Here is a 23,003-nt window from a genome sequence, read left to right as displayed (position 1 = left end):
CGCAGCCCCGCCTGTGTGGGTTTTCTTCAGGCATGTTGGTTTCCTTCCGCATACCAATAAACATGCATGCTAGTGTAATTAAAGACTAATTTGCCTGTTGGTGTGAGTGTGAATGTTTCTATGTGCCCTACGATTGGCTGGCGACCAATCCAGGGTGTACCATTCCTCTCACCCAGAGTCAGATGAGATAGACTCCAGCACGCCCGTGATCTGAGTGACGATAAGCGATATAGAAAATGGGTGGACGTTTGTACTTTCTACTCCTTTGTTAAAACTTTTTATTCAACCTGCATTTGATGACAATCTATTAAACATTTATGAATGTTTTTCTTATGTATTTTTAAATATAACCTTGATTTTTTTTTCTTTGTTTTAGACAACTAGATTTGAATTTACTTTTTGTATTCTGTTTTTAGTATTTGGTTTTTTTTTTATTATTTTTTATTTTTATTGGGGGTTTTTGTTTCCTCCCTTCAGTTCAGTTTGAGACCTAATTTTTTTTTTTTACTACACGGAAAAGGATGCCTCGCTGTGGCTTGAAAAGAAGAAGAGCCACTATTATTAACCCCTTTGCCGAATGGAGTTGTTCAGAAATTCCATTAAGGTTAGACCAATTCACCTTGTCTTTCTTTCAAATTGAGCAAAAAGTACCTGAATGAAACACAAGTTGGCTTGTGTGACTCTTTCCTGAACATCGGCATTGTTCGGGTTTAATGTTTCGTGGTTTGAGGCGGAGGAGGGAGGCATGTGGGGCTACCGGGGTGTCTGTCCGGTGTTTCCCGACAGGAGTCGAGTGCTTCCGAGTGGTCGACCGTCACATTTCTTTTTTTTTTTTGAACATGTTCCAAATGTGGAGCCGCAGTTGCCGAGTGCAGCAGCAAGCAAGAACATCATCTCCGGAGGAGTGAGTGAGTGAGGGAGGGAGGGAGCGAGAAGGAGCGAGAGAGAGAGCGAGGACAGGAAACATTCAGGCGCATCTGCACCACGGACGTACGGCCACTTGTTCACGTCTCGCCAGCCGGAAGCTCCGAAGCAGGTAAGCGCTTCAGCTCCCGCCTCTCTCCCGCTCATCGGCGCTCATGCTCGGCCCGGGTCTCCTCCGCATGTTGGCCGGTACGTGACGGGTTAAATTCTGCAGCCTTTTTCACGCCTCGTGCGTGCTTGCGCTGTCCCGGGCCCTGCATGAGCCCAAGGATTTGGACTTTATGGCACTGACGCATCATCATCAAAATGATGGGGTTGTCTCACCTTTTCATTGTTTACGGGATGCAGTGACATCGTTCATTTGTCAGCCTGTTTTGGAGGATCAAATCTTAAAACAGATTATTTAAATTACAATCGTGGCCACTTTATTAGGTAATGTGAGCAATCTAATAAAGTAAGTGCTTTCACGACACTAACGCTGCTTCGATCAGATAATTACGGACTTATGTCAGCAGTTTTTTTGCTAGTAGTTTGTAATAATATTTGTAATACTTGGTGGAATAATCCTTTAAGATACATTTTAAATGGTCATTAAAATGTGGTCCCCAGATATGTTTTCATCTCTTACTGCAGTAGTTTTTTTTTTAAAACATCCATCCAGCCTTCCATTTTCTGAGCTGCTTATCCTCACGAAGGTCGCGGGAGTTCTAGAGCCTAGCCCAGCTGTCATCGGGCAGCAGGCAGGGTACACCATGAACTCGTTGCCAGCCAATGGCAGGGCACACGGAGACAGACAACAGTCGCACACACAATCATAACTAGCGGCAATTTAGAGTGTTCAATTAATGTTACATGTTTTTGGGATGTGGGAGGAAACCGGAGTGCCCGGAGAAAACCCACGCAGGCACGGGGAGAACATGCAAACTCCACGCAGGCGGGGCCGGGATTTAAACTTCGGTCCTCAGAACTGTGAGGCTAACGCACTAACCAGTTGCTCCACCGTGCCGTGATTTATACAATTTTTTTACTTTGAATTTTTAAAATGAAAAATGTTTGCGTCGTGTTTTCACAGGCACGCTTGATGTTGCAGGCATACCTAATAAAGTGACAAGTGAGAGCCCTAACACTCTCGGCTCGCGTCCATAAGATGATTACTGTACATTAAGAGTACTACTCATCACACGTGTCCTCCTCAAAGGAGAGCCTATGCGTTTTTTCTCTAATGAACAGTTAACGGCGTCCATTAGCTGCGAGTCCGCTCCATCTTGACCCCCCCCACCCCCACCCCAACCCCTCCCGGCTGACCGTGTGGCCACCGCTGCAGAAACAAACCGCAAAACCCAGCAACGCTACATTTAAACGACCGGGGCTTCCCGAACGTTTTTGACTTAAACACATAAAGCGGTTTTACATGGTGACAAAAATGAACACTGTGCTTAAAAGTATAATTTTTGAAAGTCTTCTTCTTCTTCTTTTCCTTTCGGCTTGTCCCATTAGGGGTCGCCACAGCGTGTCATCTTTTGCCATCTTAGCCTATCTCCTGCATCTTCCTCTCTAACCCCAACTGCCCTCATGTCTTCCCTCACCACATCCATTAACCTTGTCTTTGGTCTTCCTCTCGCCCTTTTGCCTGGCAGCGCCATCCTCAGCACCCTTCCACCAATATACTCACTCTCTCGCCTCTGAACATGTCCAAACCATCGAAGTCTGCTCTCTCGAATCTTGTCTCCAAAACATCCAACTTTGGCTGTCCCTCTAATGAGCTCATTTCTAATCCTATCCAACCTGGTCACTCCGAGCGAGAACCTCAACATCTTCATTTCTGCCACCTCCAGTTCAGCTTCCTGTTGTTTTTTTGAAAGTACTGTGTTTAAATGATACCTCAATAAACATTGTACGCTAATACATGCTTAATGTCAACTCTGAAAGAGTTCTTCATACCGGTACTTAAAAGTTAAAGAGAACTGAACTGGATATAGCCAGTGATCCTTTCACGTACCACTAGAGGGAACTCACGTTCAACCAGTTCTACCTGTACCACACTTTGAGAATCAGTGATTGACTCCCGGCGGAGCCCCACACATACGTTTGCCCCCCTCCCATTTTGTCAATAACGCGATGCGTTGAGCGAGCCGCTTTCATCCTCCTCCTCCTTCTTTTATGATTTGAGAGAATGTGACAGGTGCAAGGAGCCTGTCTCATCCTTTAGTTCATCACTTTCACAGCCGGCCTCGTTCGCTTGCCACAAATGAACCTTGAGCCCACCACTTCTTTCCTTCCTCCGTCGTTCACGTTAGACCGCAAGGGTGACAAGTCGTGGTGCGCCACTCCCCAGATAGAAATTGGGGGGTGGGGGGGCGGGGGGTCCGAGCAAATGTTAGGATGGCACTGAAAAGAAAGAAAATGATAGTAGTGTGGGAATAAAGTCAGAAATAAGAGAGTTTATACCTTGATAGAAAATAAATTCATTTTTTATTATAGGAGAGTAAATGTATGCTTGGATATAAGGAAAGAGATCCCCCTCCCCCATTCCACCCTAAATGTAAAAAAAAAAAAAAGTTTGGGGAATAAACTCATAATATGACAAGAATAAAGATAATGTGATAGATTTTTAAAAAATAGCCATATTACAAGAAAAGAAGACAAAGTTGTAATGGTACAAGATTAAAAAAAAAAATCATCACATCAGAGATTTTTTTTAAATATGAGAATTAAGTTGTGTGATTGAGAGGAACGAGAAAAATTGTTCCAAAAAAATTTATATGAGAAAAAGTAGGAATGTGAATATTTGTATTTTAAGAAATTCAATTGTGTTACTTTTCAAAAAAAGTCTTCCTATTACTATAGAAACGACGTGAATGGCGTGAAGACTGGCGTTTTTTAAAAATAATGTTTTATTATTTGACAAAAATATCTTTAATTATACAAGAATAAATTCAATGTTCACGTTAAAAGGTTAATGATGATATCACATACTCTAAAGAATACCATAATATTACATTCATGTAATAGCACATTGCATAAGAAGGGGGGGCAGTCTTAGATTGATCAGTATAGTTTAAGTATTTTGATGTTTTTGTGCATATGAATTTAAATTAATACAATTTTAAATATCCATCCGTTCATCCATCCATTTTCTTAGCCATTTATCCTCACAAGGGTCACAAGAGTGCTGGATCCAATTCCGGCTGTCGACGGGCAGGAGGCAGACAGAGTACACCCTGAACTCGTTGGCAGCCAAACGCAGGGTACATGGATTTTAAATAAAACAAAGTTTTAGGAGTTTTTATGAGAGACTTGGAAATCTTGGGCCTGTGGTATGCTAAGTCCCCTACCAGCCGGTACTTACGACACATTCAAATAGTACGTCAAAGTACTATGTAGTTGGGGTTTAATGACTAAAGCGTTTTTGTATTCTACTATAAAGGGATGAGAGTTGAAGTGGATTAACTGATGATGATAAAACCAAATTTAAAAAATAGATCTTAGCATGACGCTGAATATAGGGAGTTCCACGGATGTTTTTCTTCATCAAAACGTTCAAACATTATTTTATTGTGTTCCAGAGAGCAGGCTTTGGACTACCTACAAGTGTTATCGAAAATAACATTAAATAACCCTCTGCTTCATTTTAAATGTTGTTAAATAAGATCGGCTTCAAAATTAGTTTTTTTCCCCCCCCATTTCATTTTGTTCTCTTATTGTACCGAATGATTGCTGAAGAGTGCCCTGAAAAACTAAGTTTGGAATCTTGACGTTTTGCCGTCTTGATGACCAGTCGGCCAATTTACAGAAGACTTTGGATCAGGGGTGTCAAAGTTACTGTTTCACTCCGAGGCCCATTATGAATGAATTAATCTTGAATCACATCATCATATTTACACATGACATTTATGAACTAGTTTTGAAACCTGCGGAAGCTGGTAAAGTTTTGGCCACACAGTTCTGAGGACCCAGGTTCGATCCCGGCCCCGCTTGTGTGGAGTTTTCATGTTATCCCCGTGCCTGTGTGGGTTTTCTCCGGGCACTTTGGTTTCCTCCCACATCCCCAAAACATGCAACATTAATTGGACACTCTAAATTGCCCCTAGGTGTGATTGTGAGTGGTTAGGGTTGTTTGTGTCTGTGTGCCCTGCGAATGCCTGGCAACCCATTCAGGGTGTACCCCGCTTTCTGCCCGTTGAGAGCTGGGATAGGCTCTAGCACTCCCCTTTCGGTATATATTTTAACAAGATTCATGGAAGTTGACACACACGGTTTGCCTTCGCAGGCCACATAAAATCATGTGGCGGGCAGGATTTTGTCCCTGGGCCGTGAGTTTTACACCGGTGCTTTAGACTAGCTAGCACTGCAATATTTGTGGACAAGTTAAATGCACCCCCGATGGCACAAAACAGCCTTCATATGTCTGTGTGCGGTTTAAAAAGTAACAAAACAAAATAAAAAAAAAAGTGGTTCCAGATGGGAATAGCTACTTTTAACTCATAACCGATGAGAAAGTGGCACCGGCCATGGAGCAACCAGGGCGTGGTGCGGAATTGAACGCCATCTCCATTTCCCTGCTCTACACAGCTGACAGGCCAGCGAGGGCAGCAGATGGGCGAGTCCAAAAATTTTGGTCAAATGCCCAATCGGAAGAGCAGATGCCAAAGAGTGTAATTAAATTTGTGAGTAGTAGTAGTAGTAGTGATTGAGTCATCGGTTCAACCTGTACTTTATTTAGGACACAATGTAGGGAATGGGAAGTGATTCCAAACACAGCTTCTGGTCTCTGCTGGTTACATCAGTTGCTCCGAGAGACAAGTCACAAGTCGATTCCACCCAAAAGGCAGCATCTTAGATGATGGATTCATCGGCTAATTGATTCAGTGGCCAGCACAAGGGGGGCTACTCAGAGTCGGGCGCAAGCGCTTGTTCATTTTTTTTTTTTTTTTTTTTTTTTTTTTTTTTGCATGCTTGTGCGGAAAGAAGTGAAAGATGAGGGCTCCTCCACACAAACGAGCTTTGTGCGACCACGATCACGAACGCACTCATCTGCAGTCACCCAAAAGCGTTTCCGCTTCTCGGGACAACGACCTGCTTGAGCTCGTCGAGTGTTGAACGAGCACAGAGGACATCTTTGATTCCACGGCGAGACGCAGTGGCTGACGTTACATAAGGAGGAAAAAAAAAGAGGAGGAGGAGAGGACGATGCACTGAGATAGGGGGCAGCAAGAATGGAGAACGAGTGACACGGAGGAGGAATGAACAAGTGCAGTGCAGTGCAGTGCAGGGGGGGGGGGGGGGGGTAAAGGGATTGCATACGTGCATGTGGGGATGGAGGCAAAGACGCCAGATGGTTTCCTGTTGTGTGCGCGCTCCGCGACTCGACGGCGTGGACGCTTTAGTGCGCTTTGCGTGTTTTGTGCTCACTCAGGTGCCACGCACAGACTCGGCCGGCGTAAATGATGACACAACACAAAATGGGGATGGGGGGCAAGGTGTAGGGGAGCGTAGGATGCCATTGGAGGCTTTGTTGTACCGTATGAGAACAAATGTCTTTTATCCACTGAACAAAACAGCTTTTCTATGTACAAAAAAGAGCCCATTTCACTCAAATATTGTTTACAAATATGTCTAAATCAGTGTTCGTGAGCGTTTCTACTTTGCCACCTCACAAGTGTAGTATTACGAGATGATGATTCCACATCATGATAACAATTATGCCTCACGCTGGCCACAATAAAGGCCCACAACTGTGCAGTTTTGCTGTATTGTTACAGTTTGCAAACGGATTGTTGCCAATGCTGTCTGAGTGAAAATCCCAATCCCCAGCAAATATTTCTACCAATAACATATCCATCCATCCATTTTCTTAGCCATTTATCCTCATGAGGGTCGCGGGAGTGCTGGAACCTATCCCAGCTGTCAAGGGGCAGGATGCTGGGGTACACCCTGAACTGGTTGCCAGCCAATCGCAGGGCACATAGAGATAAACAGCCGCACTCACAATCATATTTGGGGGCAATTTAGAGTGTCCAATTAATGGTGCACGTTTTTGGGATGTGGGAGGCAACCGGAGTACCCGGAGAAAACCCATGCAGGCATGGGGAGAACATGCAAACTCCACACAGGCGCGTGTGGGATCAAACCTGGGACCTCAGAACTGTGAGGCCAACGCTTTTGTATTCAAACTTTTATGGTGTGCAATTGTACCTAATATTATGGCTCATGAGCATTTTTAGGGTCAGCAAGGCCTTCTCTGCTCACCTAACACTATCTCAGATACAAGATGAATTCTCATATTTGTTCTAACTTTGTTCCCAACAATCTATTCAATTCGTAGTTTCTCTTGGCTGCTTCCAGTACAAGTACAGTAGATTTTTTTTTTTTTTTTTTTGAGTGTTCCAACGAAATTAGAGCCTTTATGTGTTGCCGTGTCAACCTAATCTGCCCAGGGTCTTCAGAATCAAATGTGCAGCCCCCTTAATTTCACCTACATTAGCAATTGGACTTTTGTTTTTTTCACCAAGGTTTCAAATTCACTTCACAGGGCCAGCGAGCTGCCCCACATTGAAGTCCCTTTTTTATCATCTGATTGGTTGCTCAGAAATGTTCAGCTACGGTTCACTGAATTGATCTGGACCTGCTTTCAAATCCATTTTCAAGGCAGACTTTTCCCAGAAAAGATAGACATTGTGAGGTATCATTTTAAGAGGTGGTCGGGTAACACCCTTCTAAATTGCCCCAAGCAGCAAATGCGCCGTCCGCCGCTGCCGCTTTGAGTGAATCTAAACGTTGCTTGGTCATGTCCTGTGCAAATAGGCCTCGTTGTCCTGGCGACATCACACTACATGACTGCTGAGTAAAACATTTGCCTGTCCTCCTGGGCTTTATTTTTATTTTTTCATGCGAGGAGGAAACTGCAGCTAAATTTCTCTTTTTGCACGCACACACACACACAGAGGCGCACACATCCTGTGATGTTTTTGGCTTCGTGCTGCAGAGGAAAGCGTCTCACATCACCGTAATACCCCTCGGTGGCGCCTTTATCGGGTGTCGTCTGCGAGGCTGTCGGCGTAATGGCTTTGACAGTATATGCCGGCTTGCTATTGAAGAGCAAGACAAGTCCGGGTTATAAATGATCGTGTTGTAAATCGTTGGAAAAAAATAATAACCGCTCAATAGCGAGTGGCGCAGGGTGTTGATAGATAAATGGTCGTGTTTTCCCCCCTTCACTACTGAGCTTTTAAATGGACTTACAATGCGGCTTGCCGTCTCTTGACCTGCCATTTTTTGCCATGAATAACCATGAGAGGTGTTGCCCGTGTGCGATGTGTGCTGTACTGCATCGCACTGAGAGCTGCGCCTCATGTTTTGGTGACCTTTATTTAGCTCAGGAGAGGGGCAAATGCGTACTTTTCAGCAATGGCTCTCAATGGGATGCGGAGCAGTGGAAAGTACTTAGGAAAGCTTTTTGCAGTAGATGTTTCTAGTACTTGCAATATGTGCGGCTGCACAGGGCGGCATTTCTGACTCGTGTGTACGTGTGCATATGTATGTTTGTGTTATTCCAAGGGAATGATGGGGAATGGGTCCCAACCATCATGTTCACGATTCAATGGACCTTTCTGACGTGTCAATCACTCGTGCATTAACAGCCAATCAGATAGCTGCATTGTCTTAACTCGCCCCCTTGATACGCCGCTCATGCCATATTGTCCCACAAACAATGCTGGTTGTCAGTCGCATGCGCTTGGAAAAGTTAATGTTACCAAGGTAACGGTCCTCAGACGCGCTTGGAGAATGTGCAATTCTAATGAAAGATATCCTGCTAGGTTACAAGGGGCTTGCTTGATTCATTTTCCAAAGCCAAAAACACAGATGACGAAGTGTCTACGATGGATTAAGGCTTGCGGAAGAGCGCGCGTACAACTAAATGTGGACAATATCAACAAACACAAGGCTGTATGTTTGAAGGCAAGTGAGGGAGAAGTAACTTCTCTGAGTTTGATTGAATTATTATCAGTGCTTTATACATTGCAAAACAACTTTCACTTTGTTCGTGTATCACTGACCTGCTGAATGAAGTGTGGAATGTTTTATGCCGACGAGACGGGTTTGTGATGCATAAATGTGCGATGTCATGCAAGAGAAATGTCTATTTGCCTATTTGTATCGCATCGGACTTTTAAGACGTAGCACTGGATTCTATTACGAGCCAATTCAAATGAATACACCCACACATATTACTCGTGATCTTTCCAAGTAAAAAGTACTCACTCACCCTAAATTACATGCGCAGTACGATTCCACTATTTTATCCTGTTGGATTTCAATGTGAAGTTTTTGAGGCGTCAAACTTTTTTGCATCCATTGCCAACGTTTCGCTGCAACTCTGAGATTGCGTCCTGCTCCGTCCAAAATCTTAATTCCGTGTACATATCATTGGGTGGAATAGTTGAGACCTCTCTGTAGAAGTCTCTTGGACAAGTCCGACACATTTGGCAAAAAACATACCCCAACATTATATGGAATACGCGATGAGGAGCCAGTTCAAACCAATTACGTTCAGTCGCCATTTTGGAAGATTGTGGGGCATGGCAACTGCAGCTAAGTGGGCGGAGCTTAAGGTCGCCATCGGAAAGGTCCATTGTATACAAGTGACATTACAACGTAAAATTCTTTCTACATTCTACAACTAGCACTTTATTTGTAGGACTTGTACCACACATTTGTCAACTAGTGCAGTTTTTTCTCCTCCTCGGACCAAATAGTCGTTGTACTACTATGCCAAGGTTGTCCTACTAGTGTGCATGAATGTCATAGAGTACTGAAAATGTTATGAGACACACTAGTGTCCCCTCAGCATTCTAATAGTGTACTGAAATATCAACTAAAAGCTGTAGGGATTTTCGAGTTTGGACCCTACAGGTGTTCACGAGTCGAGGAAGATTTGACCAATGATGAGAAAAAGTTAACAGCAAATGGATTTATTTCAAAGGAATGTGCAATACAGACCTAGGTATCTCGCGCACACGAGACACGTGTCTTCTGGCAGGATAGCCAAAGAAGAAGACAAAAGATGCCCAGTAACACAAGGTTTTTATATGTATGGGTCCATGGTAGAAGTGGCTGTCTGGTCCTGGGCCGGGATGGTAACTTTCCGCTGCTTATCTGGTGTCGTCCGTCTCAATGGTAACGCCTGGGAGAGGAGTATGGTGCCAGCCGGTTTTCTGCGTACAAAGATCAAGGACAACCACCGGCTCCACAACACATCCTTGTCTGATTAGCAAATGGGCAACACTTTATCTGTTGATTGAATGGATAAGGTCATATTTAAGCAAATAATGAAAGTGCAATAAAAGTCAAATTGTCTTCAAAGCTCAAAGAGCTTTATAGGAAGTTTTTTAAGGGTGTACAATAGCATTGAAATCCATCTTAAGATCCCTTTGCTAGTATGCTTTCTGTCCTCATCCAGTTCATTGAACTAGTAGAACAGCTTGTCTAATATTTTTTTCTCCAAAAAAAAAAAGGCTACTTAAATACTACTACTTTTTGCCTTCACATGTAGGACAACTTTGGCATACTACTAAGAAAACTGCATGCCACTAGTGAGTCTGAACTATGCTACTTGTACCACTTATTGTAATTGTGACATTGTAGAATTCTACCGGGTAACGTCTATTACTTAACCAGTTGTACTGAAATGCAGTAGTCGACTCCTGTAGTGCACAGTTTTCCCTAATAGGGAGATGTTGTTCTACTAGTACAGTATGTTAAATTACTAAACAAATTCTTTTAGAACAACTTTATGGAAAGCTAGTTGAGCATGTATATGATATGCAGATAAAGGTTGACATACGTCCTATAAGACAACGACTGCGTCATGCTCGTCAAAAGATTTCCACCACAATCCCCCGTTTGGCTTACTCGTAGGAAGCTGGACGTGAAGGATACTGAATACATCTCAACAAATACCTCTCTGAGCATTATTATCTTTGTAAAGGCAGATTTTTTTTCTTGTTTTGTCTGTCCAGGTTGAGAAAAACAGCCACAATGAGGACAACTTGTATCTTCGCGCTGACTTTTATGCTTGTCACAGGTAGGAAAGGAAGAAAATTCATACAAAACAGTTGAACCTTTGTGGTCCTTTTGGCTGCTTTTTGACAAATTTGAATCGACTCAGTCCCCTCCTGGGTCAAACTCTTGCAAGTGTGCTGTACCCTATCTCAGCTGACTTTGTGTATGAGGTGGGGTACACCCTGAACTTGTCACCGACCAATCGCACATATTAACAAACAACAATTCGCACTCAAGAATCTTCAATGAAATTATCATGTATATTTTTGGAATGTGGGAGTAGACTGGAGTACACGGACAAAACATATATAGGCACATTTAGAAAGCGTTTCCACCACTTAGAAAGGCTGGACCCTGGATTCGAACCCACAACCTCAGAAGTGTGAGGCAGGCGGGCTACCGGAAGTGCAAAACAATATACCGTAATTTCCGGCCTACAAGCCACGACTTTTTTCCACGCGCTTTCAACCCTGCGTTTTATGCGGTGATGCGGCTAATTTGTGCATTTTTTCTAACGGCCGCAACGGGGCACTCAAGCGGAAAAGGTAAGAATGAGGCCGGTGGAATATATGTGCCAAGGAAGCGACTTTTACCGGCGCTGTTAGCGCTGCTGTAGCGTTAGCGCTGTGCTAGGGTGTTGCTGCTGTGTTACTGGCGTGTCTCAGTGATATTTGTCGGTAAGTTTTATTTTAACTGGCCCTGTTAGCGTTAGGGTCAGCGCAGCCGTACTAACCGGTTATCAAACGTGCAACTCACATAAATACAATCATATTCTTCATCAAAACTCTGGCCGATTTTGGAAAGGGCTAATTTTAGCTGATTATAAATGGCCAGCTGATGAATAGGTTCAAGCCCACTATATTCTTCTTCCCTTCACATGTTGAATAAACATCAGGAAGAAGAAAAAAAGACTGTCAGGTAGCACTAGATAATTTCTGTTTTCTTTTCCTTGTATTTGTAGCGGTGTCCGTCTCTGGCAAGGGTGAGTATACAGTAAATGATCGCTTGACCTTCCTCGTGTGTTGTCCTCACTAACGTGACTCATTCTTCCCCTCAAACCCCTCACAGCCAACGAGGAATCCGTGATGCTGTTCCTCGAGGAGGATTTCCACATCCTGCTGCACGCGGCCGGGCTGGAGGTGACGTTCCGCCCGACCCCGCGCTCACGCGAAGTGGTCCTGATGCGAGGTGGCGTGGTCGTGGGCGACAGGGCCAAAATGAACAAGCGCCTCAGCCACTTGGTCGTCAACTCGCTGACCGAGCGGGACGAGGGCGTGTACACGGTGAAGAACCCCGAAGACCCCAAGGACTTCCAAACCATCAAACTCTTCGTGAGAGGTAGCCATTAAAAACAATGAAAAACATGTACAGTATGTCCACATTTTGTGATTAAATTAATTTTCACCCAAAAAAAAGAAAGGAAAAAAAGACCTGCTTGGATAAAAACTTGGCGATTAAAAAAAAATGTTTTTGGACACGTACACATTTGGTAACAAGCCATTTTATATAGGATACAAAAAAAGTTCCAAATTTGAAATGTTGCATGAATCAAAATGTTTTTCATTTAGAATTGAAACCACAAATCAGTATTTTCCCCCCTTTTTAAAAAGAAACCTTGACAAACATGCGGTCTTAACGTACAATATGCAATGTATAGTAACAAAAAAAACACAAAAGCTAAAATATCAAATTTTGTTTAAATTTATTTTTAAACCAAAACTTGATAAGTTCAAATGCTGCAGGAATGTTTTTATAATTTATCTTTTTTTTTTGAGTGGGAATAATATCATATAATAGAATAATATATCAAATAATAGTAACAAAAATGTTTTAAAAAATTAAGTCAAAAAGAAAAAGTAGGATACAAAACACTGTAAAAACGTATAACGTCTCCTCCCACAAAGAATTCCTCAATGAGGATAAATTCAAGGTTGAATTGCACTTAAAAATTCACGACTCAAAAAATCGTTCAGGATCTAAAAGAAAGAAAGAAATGCAAGTGCTGAACCGCAGCAGATGCGTGTGAATGCAAGCGTGGCTCAAAGGCGAGCGCACTGGCGTAATGTGGGCGTCGTGCGGCATATGGGGGCCGCCGAGCGTTGCCAGCTGATGACGAACTTAGCATGTTTGCAAGCGCCGCCGCCAGCCTGTGATTATGCAGCTCTTTAGGCAACGGTCCACCCTCCTTCCTGCACTTCCCTGCTGTGTTGCTGATCCCCCCCCCCTTCATATTTCTGGATGGCTGCTCCCTCACTTCTTGATAAACTCTTCATTTTAGATTTTAGATATGCAGCTTGCTGTACTTATTCTTGTCCAGAGGTGGGGCGAATACTCACTCAAGTACAGACAAAGTTGTACTACATTTAACAAGGTTATGAAGTTAAATGTCATTAATCAGTTCCAGCCTGCACAATTTTGAATGAATACAGTTATCACAGTGTTGTATACATTTATAATCAAATGATAAAAAAAAAAAATGGAAAAGTGTAGTTCCTGTATGGACTGCCCGAGTGAGCGACATCACGACCTGGATTCAGGTTGCACGGGTAGTTTACGTGTCGGCCACAGGCACTCATTTTATTTTTTATCCAGACAAAACGCATTGGACACAAATCGTTCTTATAGCCGTCCACATGAAGCAATTCTCTCCCAAAACACCTGAATTTTTTGCTTCTTCAATCTGTTGCGTAGAAGCTCTCAACTGCTCTCTATACCCTTTTTTTTTTTTAAAACATCGTGCCATCATCTGCAGATTTTGAAAAGAGCAATGAGTCAAGTGTCAGGAAAGTTCATTTCCTTCAAAAACTGATTCCAAGTTCAGTTCACCACCCTAAATATAGTTTAATGGTTTAGAATTAAAAAAATTGAATTCAGCTCATCATTCCAAAAATGAACTAGCTTAAGTGTGTTTTTTCTTCTCAATATGTTGCCCATTGGTTATTCCCTTCAAAATGCTGGCATTTCATTTTCCCATTGTTGCTACCGGTTTACTCCACACTAGTAGCCCGCTACAGTTTTCATCCTACATTTTTTAAGCATGAAGGAAAAAAAAATTTTTTTTTGGAATGATCTTATTAAAAATCAGGCATTAAAACAAAAATTGAACTTTTGTCCTTAATTTGCAAACAAAAACAGTGAAAGGGCTTCACGCATTCCTCAGATCACTGACTGACTGACTATTGTCATGAGCCAGCGGAACAGGGGCAGACCCAAATGCAGACTCCAACACAAAGGCATGATGTTCAATGGGCTTTATCATAAACTAAGTTGTGCACGGCAACATAGTCCGAGAAGGCAGGATCCAAAAAACAAGAAACAAGGTCCGATAACTATGAGACAACTAAAGAGCATAACAAAAGCGTGACTGGACTATAATGGCGCAGTGGCGGAGTCTTCTTCTTCTTCTTCTTCTTGTCCTTTCGGCTTGTCCCGTTAGGGATTGCCACAGCGTGTCATCTTTTTCCATCTAAGCCTATCTTGTGCATCTTCTTCTTTAACACTCACTGTCCTCATGTCCTCCCTCACAAAATCCATCAATCTTTACTTTGGTCTGACAGACAATATTAAAATATCATATTCCAAAAGAAAATAAATTCCATATCATTACAGTGTCCTCATAGAGAGTTTTAACTAAAGCGTTCTGATACAGTAGTAATGTACAATTGTATACAGTTTTGCCGTTGCTACATGCCAGTCATGAATTCTTTCATTCTTTGAAGCGCTCTCAATTACGTTCATCCGTCAGAAATGAACTGAAATAAAAGTTCAGTTCACGGCCGGACAAAATCCGAACTTTCATTCAAAGAACTTGGCCAGGTACAACACCGAACAAGCCTATTTTGACGAGTATAAAAGACAAACATTTGAGTCAAAATCTACTTACAAGAAGTACAGTCACCACTTTTACTTTGCACCACTGTTTTTTGCTCTTAAACCTCTTTGCTTGTACCCTTCCCAGATTGCTTCAACGAGGAGATGGTGAAATATGGAGAAAACTACAGGATTCCGCTGTTCGGGGTGACGCCACCCATCACCTTGGAGCACAGGTCCAGTGCGGAGGAGGCCAACTTGACATCCAAGTATACGCGCAGATGCATTGTCCTCAGTGCAGTGCACGCTACAATGGACACTCCATTAGGTACAATTACACAATCTAATTACGAAACGCGTTTCTCCCTAGACCGGCCCAGGTGCTGCTGACGAGGACGGGCGATGTTCGGACCAGCCACAGGGATCGCATTAGCGTCACCGATCACCACGTGGTCCTTAGGTCGGCGACGAGGGCCGACGACGGCAGCTACACCGTCACCGACGCTCAGGGCATCGCCCGGATCAAAATCTGTCTTCAGGTCATTGGTGAGCAACAAAAACATTTTATTTTTCTGATCACTTTTTTCATTTCACAGAATGCAGTGGTACCTTGAGTTACTGTAAGAGTACCCCAAATGAATTTTCGTGATTCTTAAGCAATTTTATTGACTGATTGATTGATTGATTTAGAGAAAAGAGCCACAGTCACTGACAGACTTTCTGCCATTTATTGAATGGGATGAACTGTCAAACAAACTCGAGAACATGTGCAAAGACCTGCAGTAGGCCACAACTCACACCCTGCCGCTCACACACAGATGGAAACGGTCATCCGTCTCCAGCCCGTGAGATCACGCGCTTGGCCACGCCCCTTAAAGGCACGACCCAAAACACACAAATACTACCTTACAGTGTTCCCTTGGTTTGTTGCGGTTCATCTATTGTTGATTCAGTATATTCCAGATTGTTTTTCATATTCATATCAGGCATAATTTACCACATGATGGGTTTTTGAGTGCATGATGTAATTTTCGGTGCTAAAATAAATGCTTCCTTGCCTAAACATTATAACCGTAAAAAAAAACTCACACATTTATTAAAATGAAAAATAATGTAAGTACATAGGGTACAGTGCTCGTGTGTGTGTTGCTGTATGTTTAATAGTTTAAAATGTGTATAAGAGTATAAAAAGTGTTTATAAAAGTATGGTAGAGATGAATAGGAGTGTGGGGAAGATTAGATGAGGTTAGAGATAGATGATTTGGGAGTCTGGGGGACTTGATATTATTGATTTACATATATATAATGTGGAATGGATGGATGGAATATATACTTCGATTGGCTGGCAATATATAATATATGGGATCACTACTTCGTGAATTTCACCTATTGCTGAGGGGTTCTGGAACCCATCTCCTTGGAAATTACGAGGGATTATTGTACTTAATTAGGATACATTCTTTTAAACTACACTTTTATTTTTTCTCAGTTCAAGTCAATAAATGATAGAAATCTTTATAAAATCTATATAATTGTTGCAGTTAAAATGCTGCAAAAAATAATTTCTATTCTTCTACATTTTAGTTTGTACTTTTTAAAAAAATTAATACACAGGGAAAGGAGTTGTAGCAATACTTTTACTGTGATTCTTTTACATGAGTATTGATGTATAGTATAGACACACATGCATACGCACACACTTCTGCTTAATTATGCATTGGCTTCTTGTAGGGATGCTAATCTCATCCAGGCCAATGTGCTTTACTCACTTACTGGTATTGTGTGTGTGTGTGCGCGCACTTCCTCAGAGCACCAGTACTTTGTCAGCCTGCATCACGGCGAACGGCTGAAGATCAACCTGATGCTTAACAGTTCCTTGGCGCACCTCTACTACAGCGCAGACACGAACCACCAACCGCGCCTACTCATGGATCAAGGAGAATTCACTGAGGTAAGCACGAGATACGCTGCTATCACGACGGACGGCCTTTGTGCCGCAAAGCAAGCTGGGAGCGTTTAAATTGCGTTTAAAGTGCACGTTTTGTGTCAATTATATCGTGAGCCATTCTTTGATTTGTTTTATTATTTGCTAGTTATGCTGCTCTGTTCACTGTGATTTTGATGTATAATAATGTATAATGTATATGATATGTTAACATGCGGGGCCACGAATGGGCAAGGGCTCACTGCAAATTACTGTGAGGGGGGGGGGGGGGGAGTTGGAATTTTTTTTCGTGTGTTTTTCTGTTAATTTCTTTGGGGAAAGATGTTTTGAGAATATTTTGAATCAAACAAATGAAAATTGTAAGTCAAAGAAGCGTCACTATGTTCTTTTTTAATCTGCTTGTTTGGATTGAAGTTTCTTCTCAGAGGTGATTGTTGTAGTGCTATGTGAATAATGGTTTTTGTTGAAATATTGGATCTGATTAGATTGCACCTAACATTGTGGCCTGTGAGTTTATTCATTTATGAATATATGCATATATTCTTTGATTGTAGGCCCAGACGAAGCTTGGCTTTGAAGGTCGCCTATCTATAGACGGTTCGCTGGTCTTTCTGGATAAGGTCAAGCGCTCTGATGAAGGCCTGTTCAAAGTCACCGACCTACAGGGATTTCCTGTGTCCAGCATCCACTTGGAACTCAAACGTAAGCAAGAAAACATGTCCTACAAGTCAAATGAATCTCAGTTGTCTTATTTATTTTTATTTATTTTTTTGCTTGTGTGTGTGCTTTGGCAGCCTACAAACTGGAGTCCATCTACGTGGCCATCATCTCCCTGCTGAGCCTGCTGGTCTTCCTCCTTCTGGCCTGCCTGCTGTCCTGCCTGATCAAAGTTCAGAAGAGGGCCAAGAGGGCGGCCGCCCTGGAGAAGATCGCCCAGAACGCTGGCAAGGAGGACGAGGGGGAGGCCTTCCGACAGGTTGGACACGGCAGTGCTCGACTGATAATGCCGAGAGATGTCATGCCAAGACAAATATGGCAATGTTACAAGAATAATGGGCGGTTTCAAAAAGTTGTATTTTCACAAGAAAAAAAACCCCCAGAATTTTACATGAAGTACTTTTTTCCTTGTAAGATTGTTAGTATTACGATGAATCCCAGTTAATCGCAGGGGATATTATCCACACTCAGACACAATAGGTGAAAATATGTGATATAGAACATATATATATTTTTTTAATGGTATTACTGTGCCAACACAATTTAAACCACATTTACACTGATGGAAAAAAAACATTTTAAGTATTTGTCAGCACCTCTCCTCCCTCAAGATATGGGAGACTCTTGCATAACATCACTTTGAGGAAAGCAAAACGAGAGTCTCACTCTCACAATTGTAAAAATAAGAGCTGTTTATTTATCATTCCGAGATGAACTGCAAACTGACAAATAGAAATAGAGAATTAAACGTATATTTAAATGCAAAAATTTTCAACCGAAGAATGTAATTTCATCTCACAAAAGTCTGCTAGCTAAATGCTAATTCAAAATGCCGTAGACGTTCGTCAGCAACTGTGGTTCTCCTTTCCCACATATCAAAATATGACATTAAGTGAAGTGCTTCGCTTAAAATTAAACTAATATAATCCGTCCATCCATTTTTTTTGCCGTTCATCCTCACGAGGGTCGCGGGGAGTGTTGGACCCTATCCCAGCTGTCAAGGGGCAGGAGGTGGGGTACACCCTGAACTGGTTGCCAGCCAATCGTAGGGCACATAGAGACAGACAGACAGTCGCACTCACAATCACACTTTGGGGCAATTTAGAGTGTCCAATTAATGTTGCATGTTTTTGAGGATGTGGGAGGAAACCGGAGTGTCTGGAGAAAACCCACTCAGGGACGGGGAGAACGTGCAAATTCCAACACAGGCGGGGCCGGGATCGAACCCGGTTCCAACACCGTACACCACTGTACACCGTCACCTAAGTCAAGTGGAAAAAAAAAACTGGAACAAATGACAAACAACAAATGTGAGTGCCCTCCCATGTGAGCGATTAGATGCACAGTCCCCAGTGCACTTGCAGCTGTTTATGTTTAAAATTAGAACACTCACAAGGAGCTGCTGTAGGGCACAACTCACGCCCAGACGCTCACAAGCAGACTTACTGGCCAATATGACTTCAGCTTCTGATATCACTCAATAAGCCACGCCCCTTAAAGGCACACATCCAACAGACAGTAAAGCATTTGTAACTTTCTTCACACAAAGAAGGAGTGAAATGAAATGGTTGCTTTGTGTGCTGACAGGTTGTCAAGAACATTACAAAACTCAATGAGGATTCCAAGCATTCGCAGGCTGACAACACAGAGAAATCTCAGAGCACTGAGGTGGACATTAAAGTAAGAAAGTGTGTGCTTGAATGGATCACTTGAATGTAAGTTCTGGTGTGGTGACCCGCTGCTTGTGTCAACGCAGGGTCTGGAGGTTTCTTCAAAGGAGGTCGGTATTGGCAACCTAGACACCAGTGACTCCGGTGTTGGCTTTAACACCGCCCTGCCGCTTGACACTGACACCGATGCCCCCGACCAAGTCCCCGACTCCGAGGCCGTGAGCATCTCCGTCGCCCCGGAAACTAAGTCGAGTGCTCCACCGCCGCCAGCCGAAGAAGTGAGGCCCAGTCCAGCACCCGAAACCGAGCCCAGTGCCCCACCTGCTGTGGAAATAAAGTCTGAAACCAAAGCCGTCGAGACGCCCCCTGCCCAGTCGGTGAGCTTGGATGTGCCCAAACCGGCCGAAGTCAAGTCGAGTCCCGCCTCAAGCCCTGGAACCAAGAGTCTGGCAAGTCCAGTGAGTCCAGCTGATCCGAAACCCGCAGCCGTCGGCTTGGAGCCCAAGACGGCAGCCCCGAAAGTCCCCAGCCCAGCTACCGAACCCCAAAAAATGTTTTCGTCTGCCACCGGTGTGGCCTACGAGCCTCCCTCCTCTGTCGACCACATTCCATTCCTGACAGAGCCCATCCCTAACGGTATGTGGTGGCACAATTAAAGACCCTGTGAAGTGAAAATAAATTCAGTTAAACAAATATCAAAATTTTTCATGAATTGTTAACAACCCTGAAAATCTGAAAAACTGAAATAATGGAGAATAATTAAATTCTATGGGCATTATTTTTGTAGACAGAGCACCTGCGGTGGTGACAATGCGCCACTCACGCACGGATCACTGCGATTTGTCCTCTTCCCCAAACATATGTCTCTGTAGAGAATGGCATTTCTACCGCATTTAAAGGGAATGAGAGAAGGTGCTTTGATTGGTGCCAAATTAAGTTTGCTGTAAACACACCTTTGGCGCAGACTTGCATGGCCCACCACGCCAAATTCAGTATTACAAACTACTGTTGTCAGTCTTTACACATTTTCTGCGATTATCTTCAAACATGTATAACCTAACCTAAACACATCTCTGAGTTCACTTTACAGGGTCTTTTAAGCAAATATACAACAAAATAACCATCGCGGATCAATTACAATGAAAATTGTCAATGCAGGCACCCCGGAGCCAGACCCAGATCATGCTGATCTAATCGGAGGTTCCTCTCTGTAAGCAGAGCCCTACCCCAAAAAAACCCCGAAATGGATCCTAAATGAAGCGGTGCTGACAGAGATGAAGATTCCACCCATCACCACCTGAGGACTTCGCCCGGCCCCACCACGCCCTGTGTCACTGTTCCCCGCCATGCACTTTAGACAATCAAGCCCCCTTTTCCTCGAATTGGGACTTTGGTTGACCTAATGGCTGAACATAACGCAACCATCCACATTTTTTTCTATCTGTAACCACCACGTGACATCCTAGCTTTGTATTTCTCGCAGCTTTTTACTTGATAATTCCCCTCCAACTGCCAGACTGCAACCGCAGAGTTTACAAGAAGAAACTCCACCCTAAGGTATGTCGAACACCAGGTTGTGCTTTTCTTTACATGAGTCTAACAATTTGGCCTCACCGTCACTCTGCCTACACGCTGAATGCCTATGTACTTACTAGCATGCAAAAATATGCAAAACAACAACAAAAATGCTCGCAAACGTGATGTCAAGTGCACGTGTACATGATACAATCACATTTTTACAAAAAAGGAAAAAAAAAACAACTCAAGTGGGTTTTGTATAACTTTATATGCACACAAACCAAATCACACGAGCGCCGTTAAGTCAAACCTCTGATTCCCAACTTTTGTGGAGCCAAGTCACATACTTTTAGAAATAAACAACATTACAAGTGTAATACATTTAATGTCAGGTAAAAATGGAGTTTAAAAGCAAAAGTAAGAAAAGATACTTTAAAGGAGAAACACATCAAACGTGAATAACATTATTAAAATCACTAACACGAACGCACACAACACTGACCCCATTAAATATCGTCAAATATGCCAGCCCCACCGATTTTTAACACCGTCTCTCACCCAAGTGAGGGGCAGTTTCCCTGCTGCTGTTTAAGTTAGCAACAGAATCCAAATTGGGGGGGTTGAGGTGTTGATTCAAGGGAGGCCGTTTATTTGTTGTAATTGGGCAATTCATTAGGGCATGGCGTTGTATGTTACAATTATTAACATGAAGAGGATTATAAGTTTTTGGGAATGCGACACAAGGATTCGATGGCGTTTTACCGCACCTAATTCTCGATAAAGGCCTGCTACAATTGAAATGAGATCTTATCCTCAATTGCTAGAAACTATTTGGAAAGATGAAGGCAATTAAGTACATAGTAGTAACCAATTAGGTGAATCCCCTTTGCTTTTTTTTTTTTTTTCATGAAGTCATGCCGTCCAGTTCAGACAAAAATGCTGCGATCGCAACCCGTGCTGACCTATTCAGGTGCTTTGTTTACACACTTGCAGTTTTACTTTGCTGACATTTGAACATTTTATTTAAAACGAATGATCCTCTATATTGTAAATTAGGGCTTCTCAACCTTACCAACAGACTGCTGCCAGTGTTGTAGCATAGAGGGTCTCAGTCAAGGGGTCAGTCACCAAGGACGGGAATATTTAGTAGAGGTGGTCCAAATTTAGAAGAGAAGAAAAAAAGGTATTGGTAAAGCGTATTGAGGTGATTGAAATGGTTGCAACACAGTCTTGACTCCATTAGTTTCCTTGCACCCCCTGGCAGTGGCGTAGGATTGTGGAACTGGATGTTAATCTCCATGGGTGTCAGGCGAGTCCCAGTGTGCCTCAAATTTTGGGGGAAACATCACTTCAAGATAAGAAAAAAAAAATCACCATAGAATTAGCAGTAATCATGATTTGACAAAAATAGAGAGAAATTTCATATCACCTTGACTGCACCCGCATCCCCTCCCTCGTTCCCCAATATAAGAATCCCTGTAAAGATACCGTCCCCCTCTGGTTGGGAACCCTTGTTGTAAATAAACTAACATGACTTCGTTGTTCAGTCAACACAATGTTGCTACAGATGTGTGTATCACGTATCCCTACCTCACGGAAAACACTGATTAACTGGATTGGATGATATTATTATTATTATATCCCTAGATTGATAAGAGAAGCACAGAAAAGAATCTGCCATTGAATGAAATGCCAAATGATAACTGAAATACAGCATTGCTGTTATAATTTACTGGCCACTACTGATATCGTTCCTGACTTATGGACTATACTGATATCAGAAAATAGTCTGTACAGTCAATCTACATTTGCAAAAGCCATAAAATTAGGATTGAAAAAAAGCAAAACACTTGAAATCCAAAAAGTATTAATGTGCCTCTTGTCTTTAGTGGCCAAACAAACAGCAGCAGCAGTTGGGTCCTTGGTAAATATGTCTGATGGGTTCCATTTAAACAAAGACACGCACGCACACACACACACACACACACACACACACACACACACACCACACACACACACACACACACACACAAACACACACACACACACACACACACACACACACAACACTTGTAAATATTGCATGGGTACACCACTTAATTAACCCTCTGACTTTTTAGTGTATGCAATGGATGTATCATATTAAAAAAATAAAATTAATTTCAATTCCTCAACAACCTTTAAATATATATATATATATATTATATATATATATATATATATATATATATATATTTATATAAGCAGTGGCTGAAATTAGTATTTAACATGTCACAATTTTTCCCACTAAATATATTTCCAAAGGTGCTACTGACATGAAATTCTCACCAGAAAAAAGTACAACAAATAAACTCAGA

At 42.6% G+C, this 23,003-nt stretch overlaps 1 protein-coding gene across 1 annotated transcript; it reads left to right on the top strand.

Annotated features, from left to right (window-relative positions):
• Positions 1 to 933: 933 nt before the first annotated feature.
• si:dkeyp-77h1.4 (uncharacterized) lies at positions 934 to 22,646 on the top strand. Its single transcript, XM_061819750.1, has 12 exons — positions 934 to 1,036; positions 10,944 to 11,008; positions 11,948 to 11,968; positions 12,055 to 12,324; positions 14,945 to 15,065; positions 15,167 to 15,342; positions 16,605 to 16,747; positions 17,296 to 17,443; positions 17,536 to 17,717; positions 19,046 to 19,138; positions 19,215 to 19,764; positions 20,287 to 22,646. The coding sequence occupies exons 2-12, from the start codon at positions 10,963 to 10,965 to the stop codon at positions 20,340 to 20,342; spliced, it is 1,806 nt and encodes a 601-aa protein (XP_061675734.1). The 5' UTR covers positions 934 to 1,036; positions 10,944 to 10,962; the 3' UTR covers positions 20,343 to 22,646.
• Positions 22,647 to 23,003: the final 357 nt, after the last annotated feature.

This window comes from Syngnathoides biaculeatus, chromosome 5 (genome assembly GCF_019802595.1).
Source record: "Syngnathoides biaculeatus isolate LvHL_M chromosome 5, ASM1980259v1, whole genome shotgun sequence".
Lineage (NCBI taxonomy): Eukaryota > Metazoa > Chordata > Actinopteri > Syngnathiformes > Syngnathidae > Syngnathoides > Syngnathoides biaculeatus.
The sequence above is the reverse complement of the archived record's forward strand: the minus strand, read 5'-3'. Positions and strand labels throughout refer to the sequence as shown.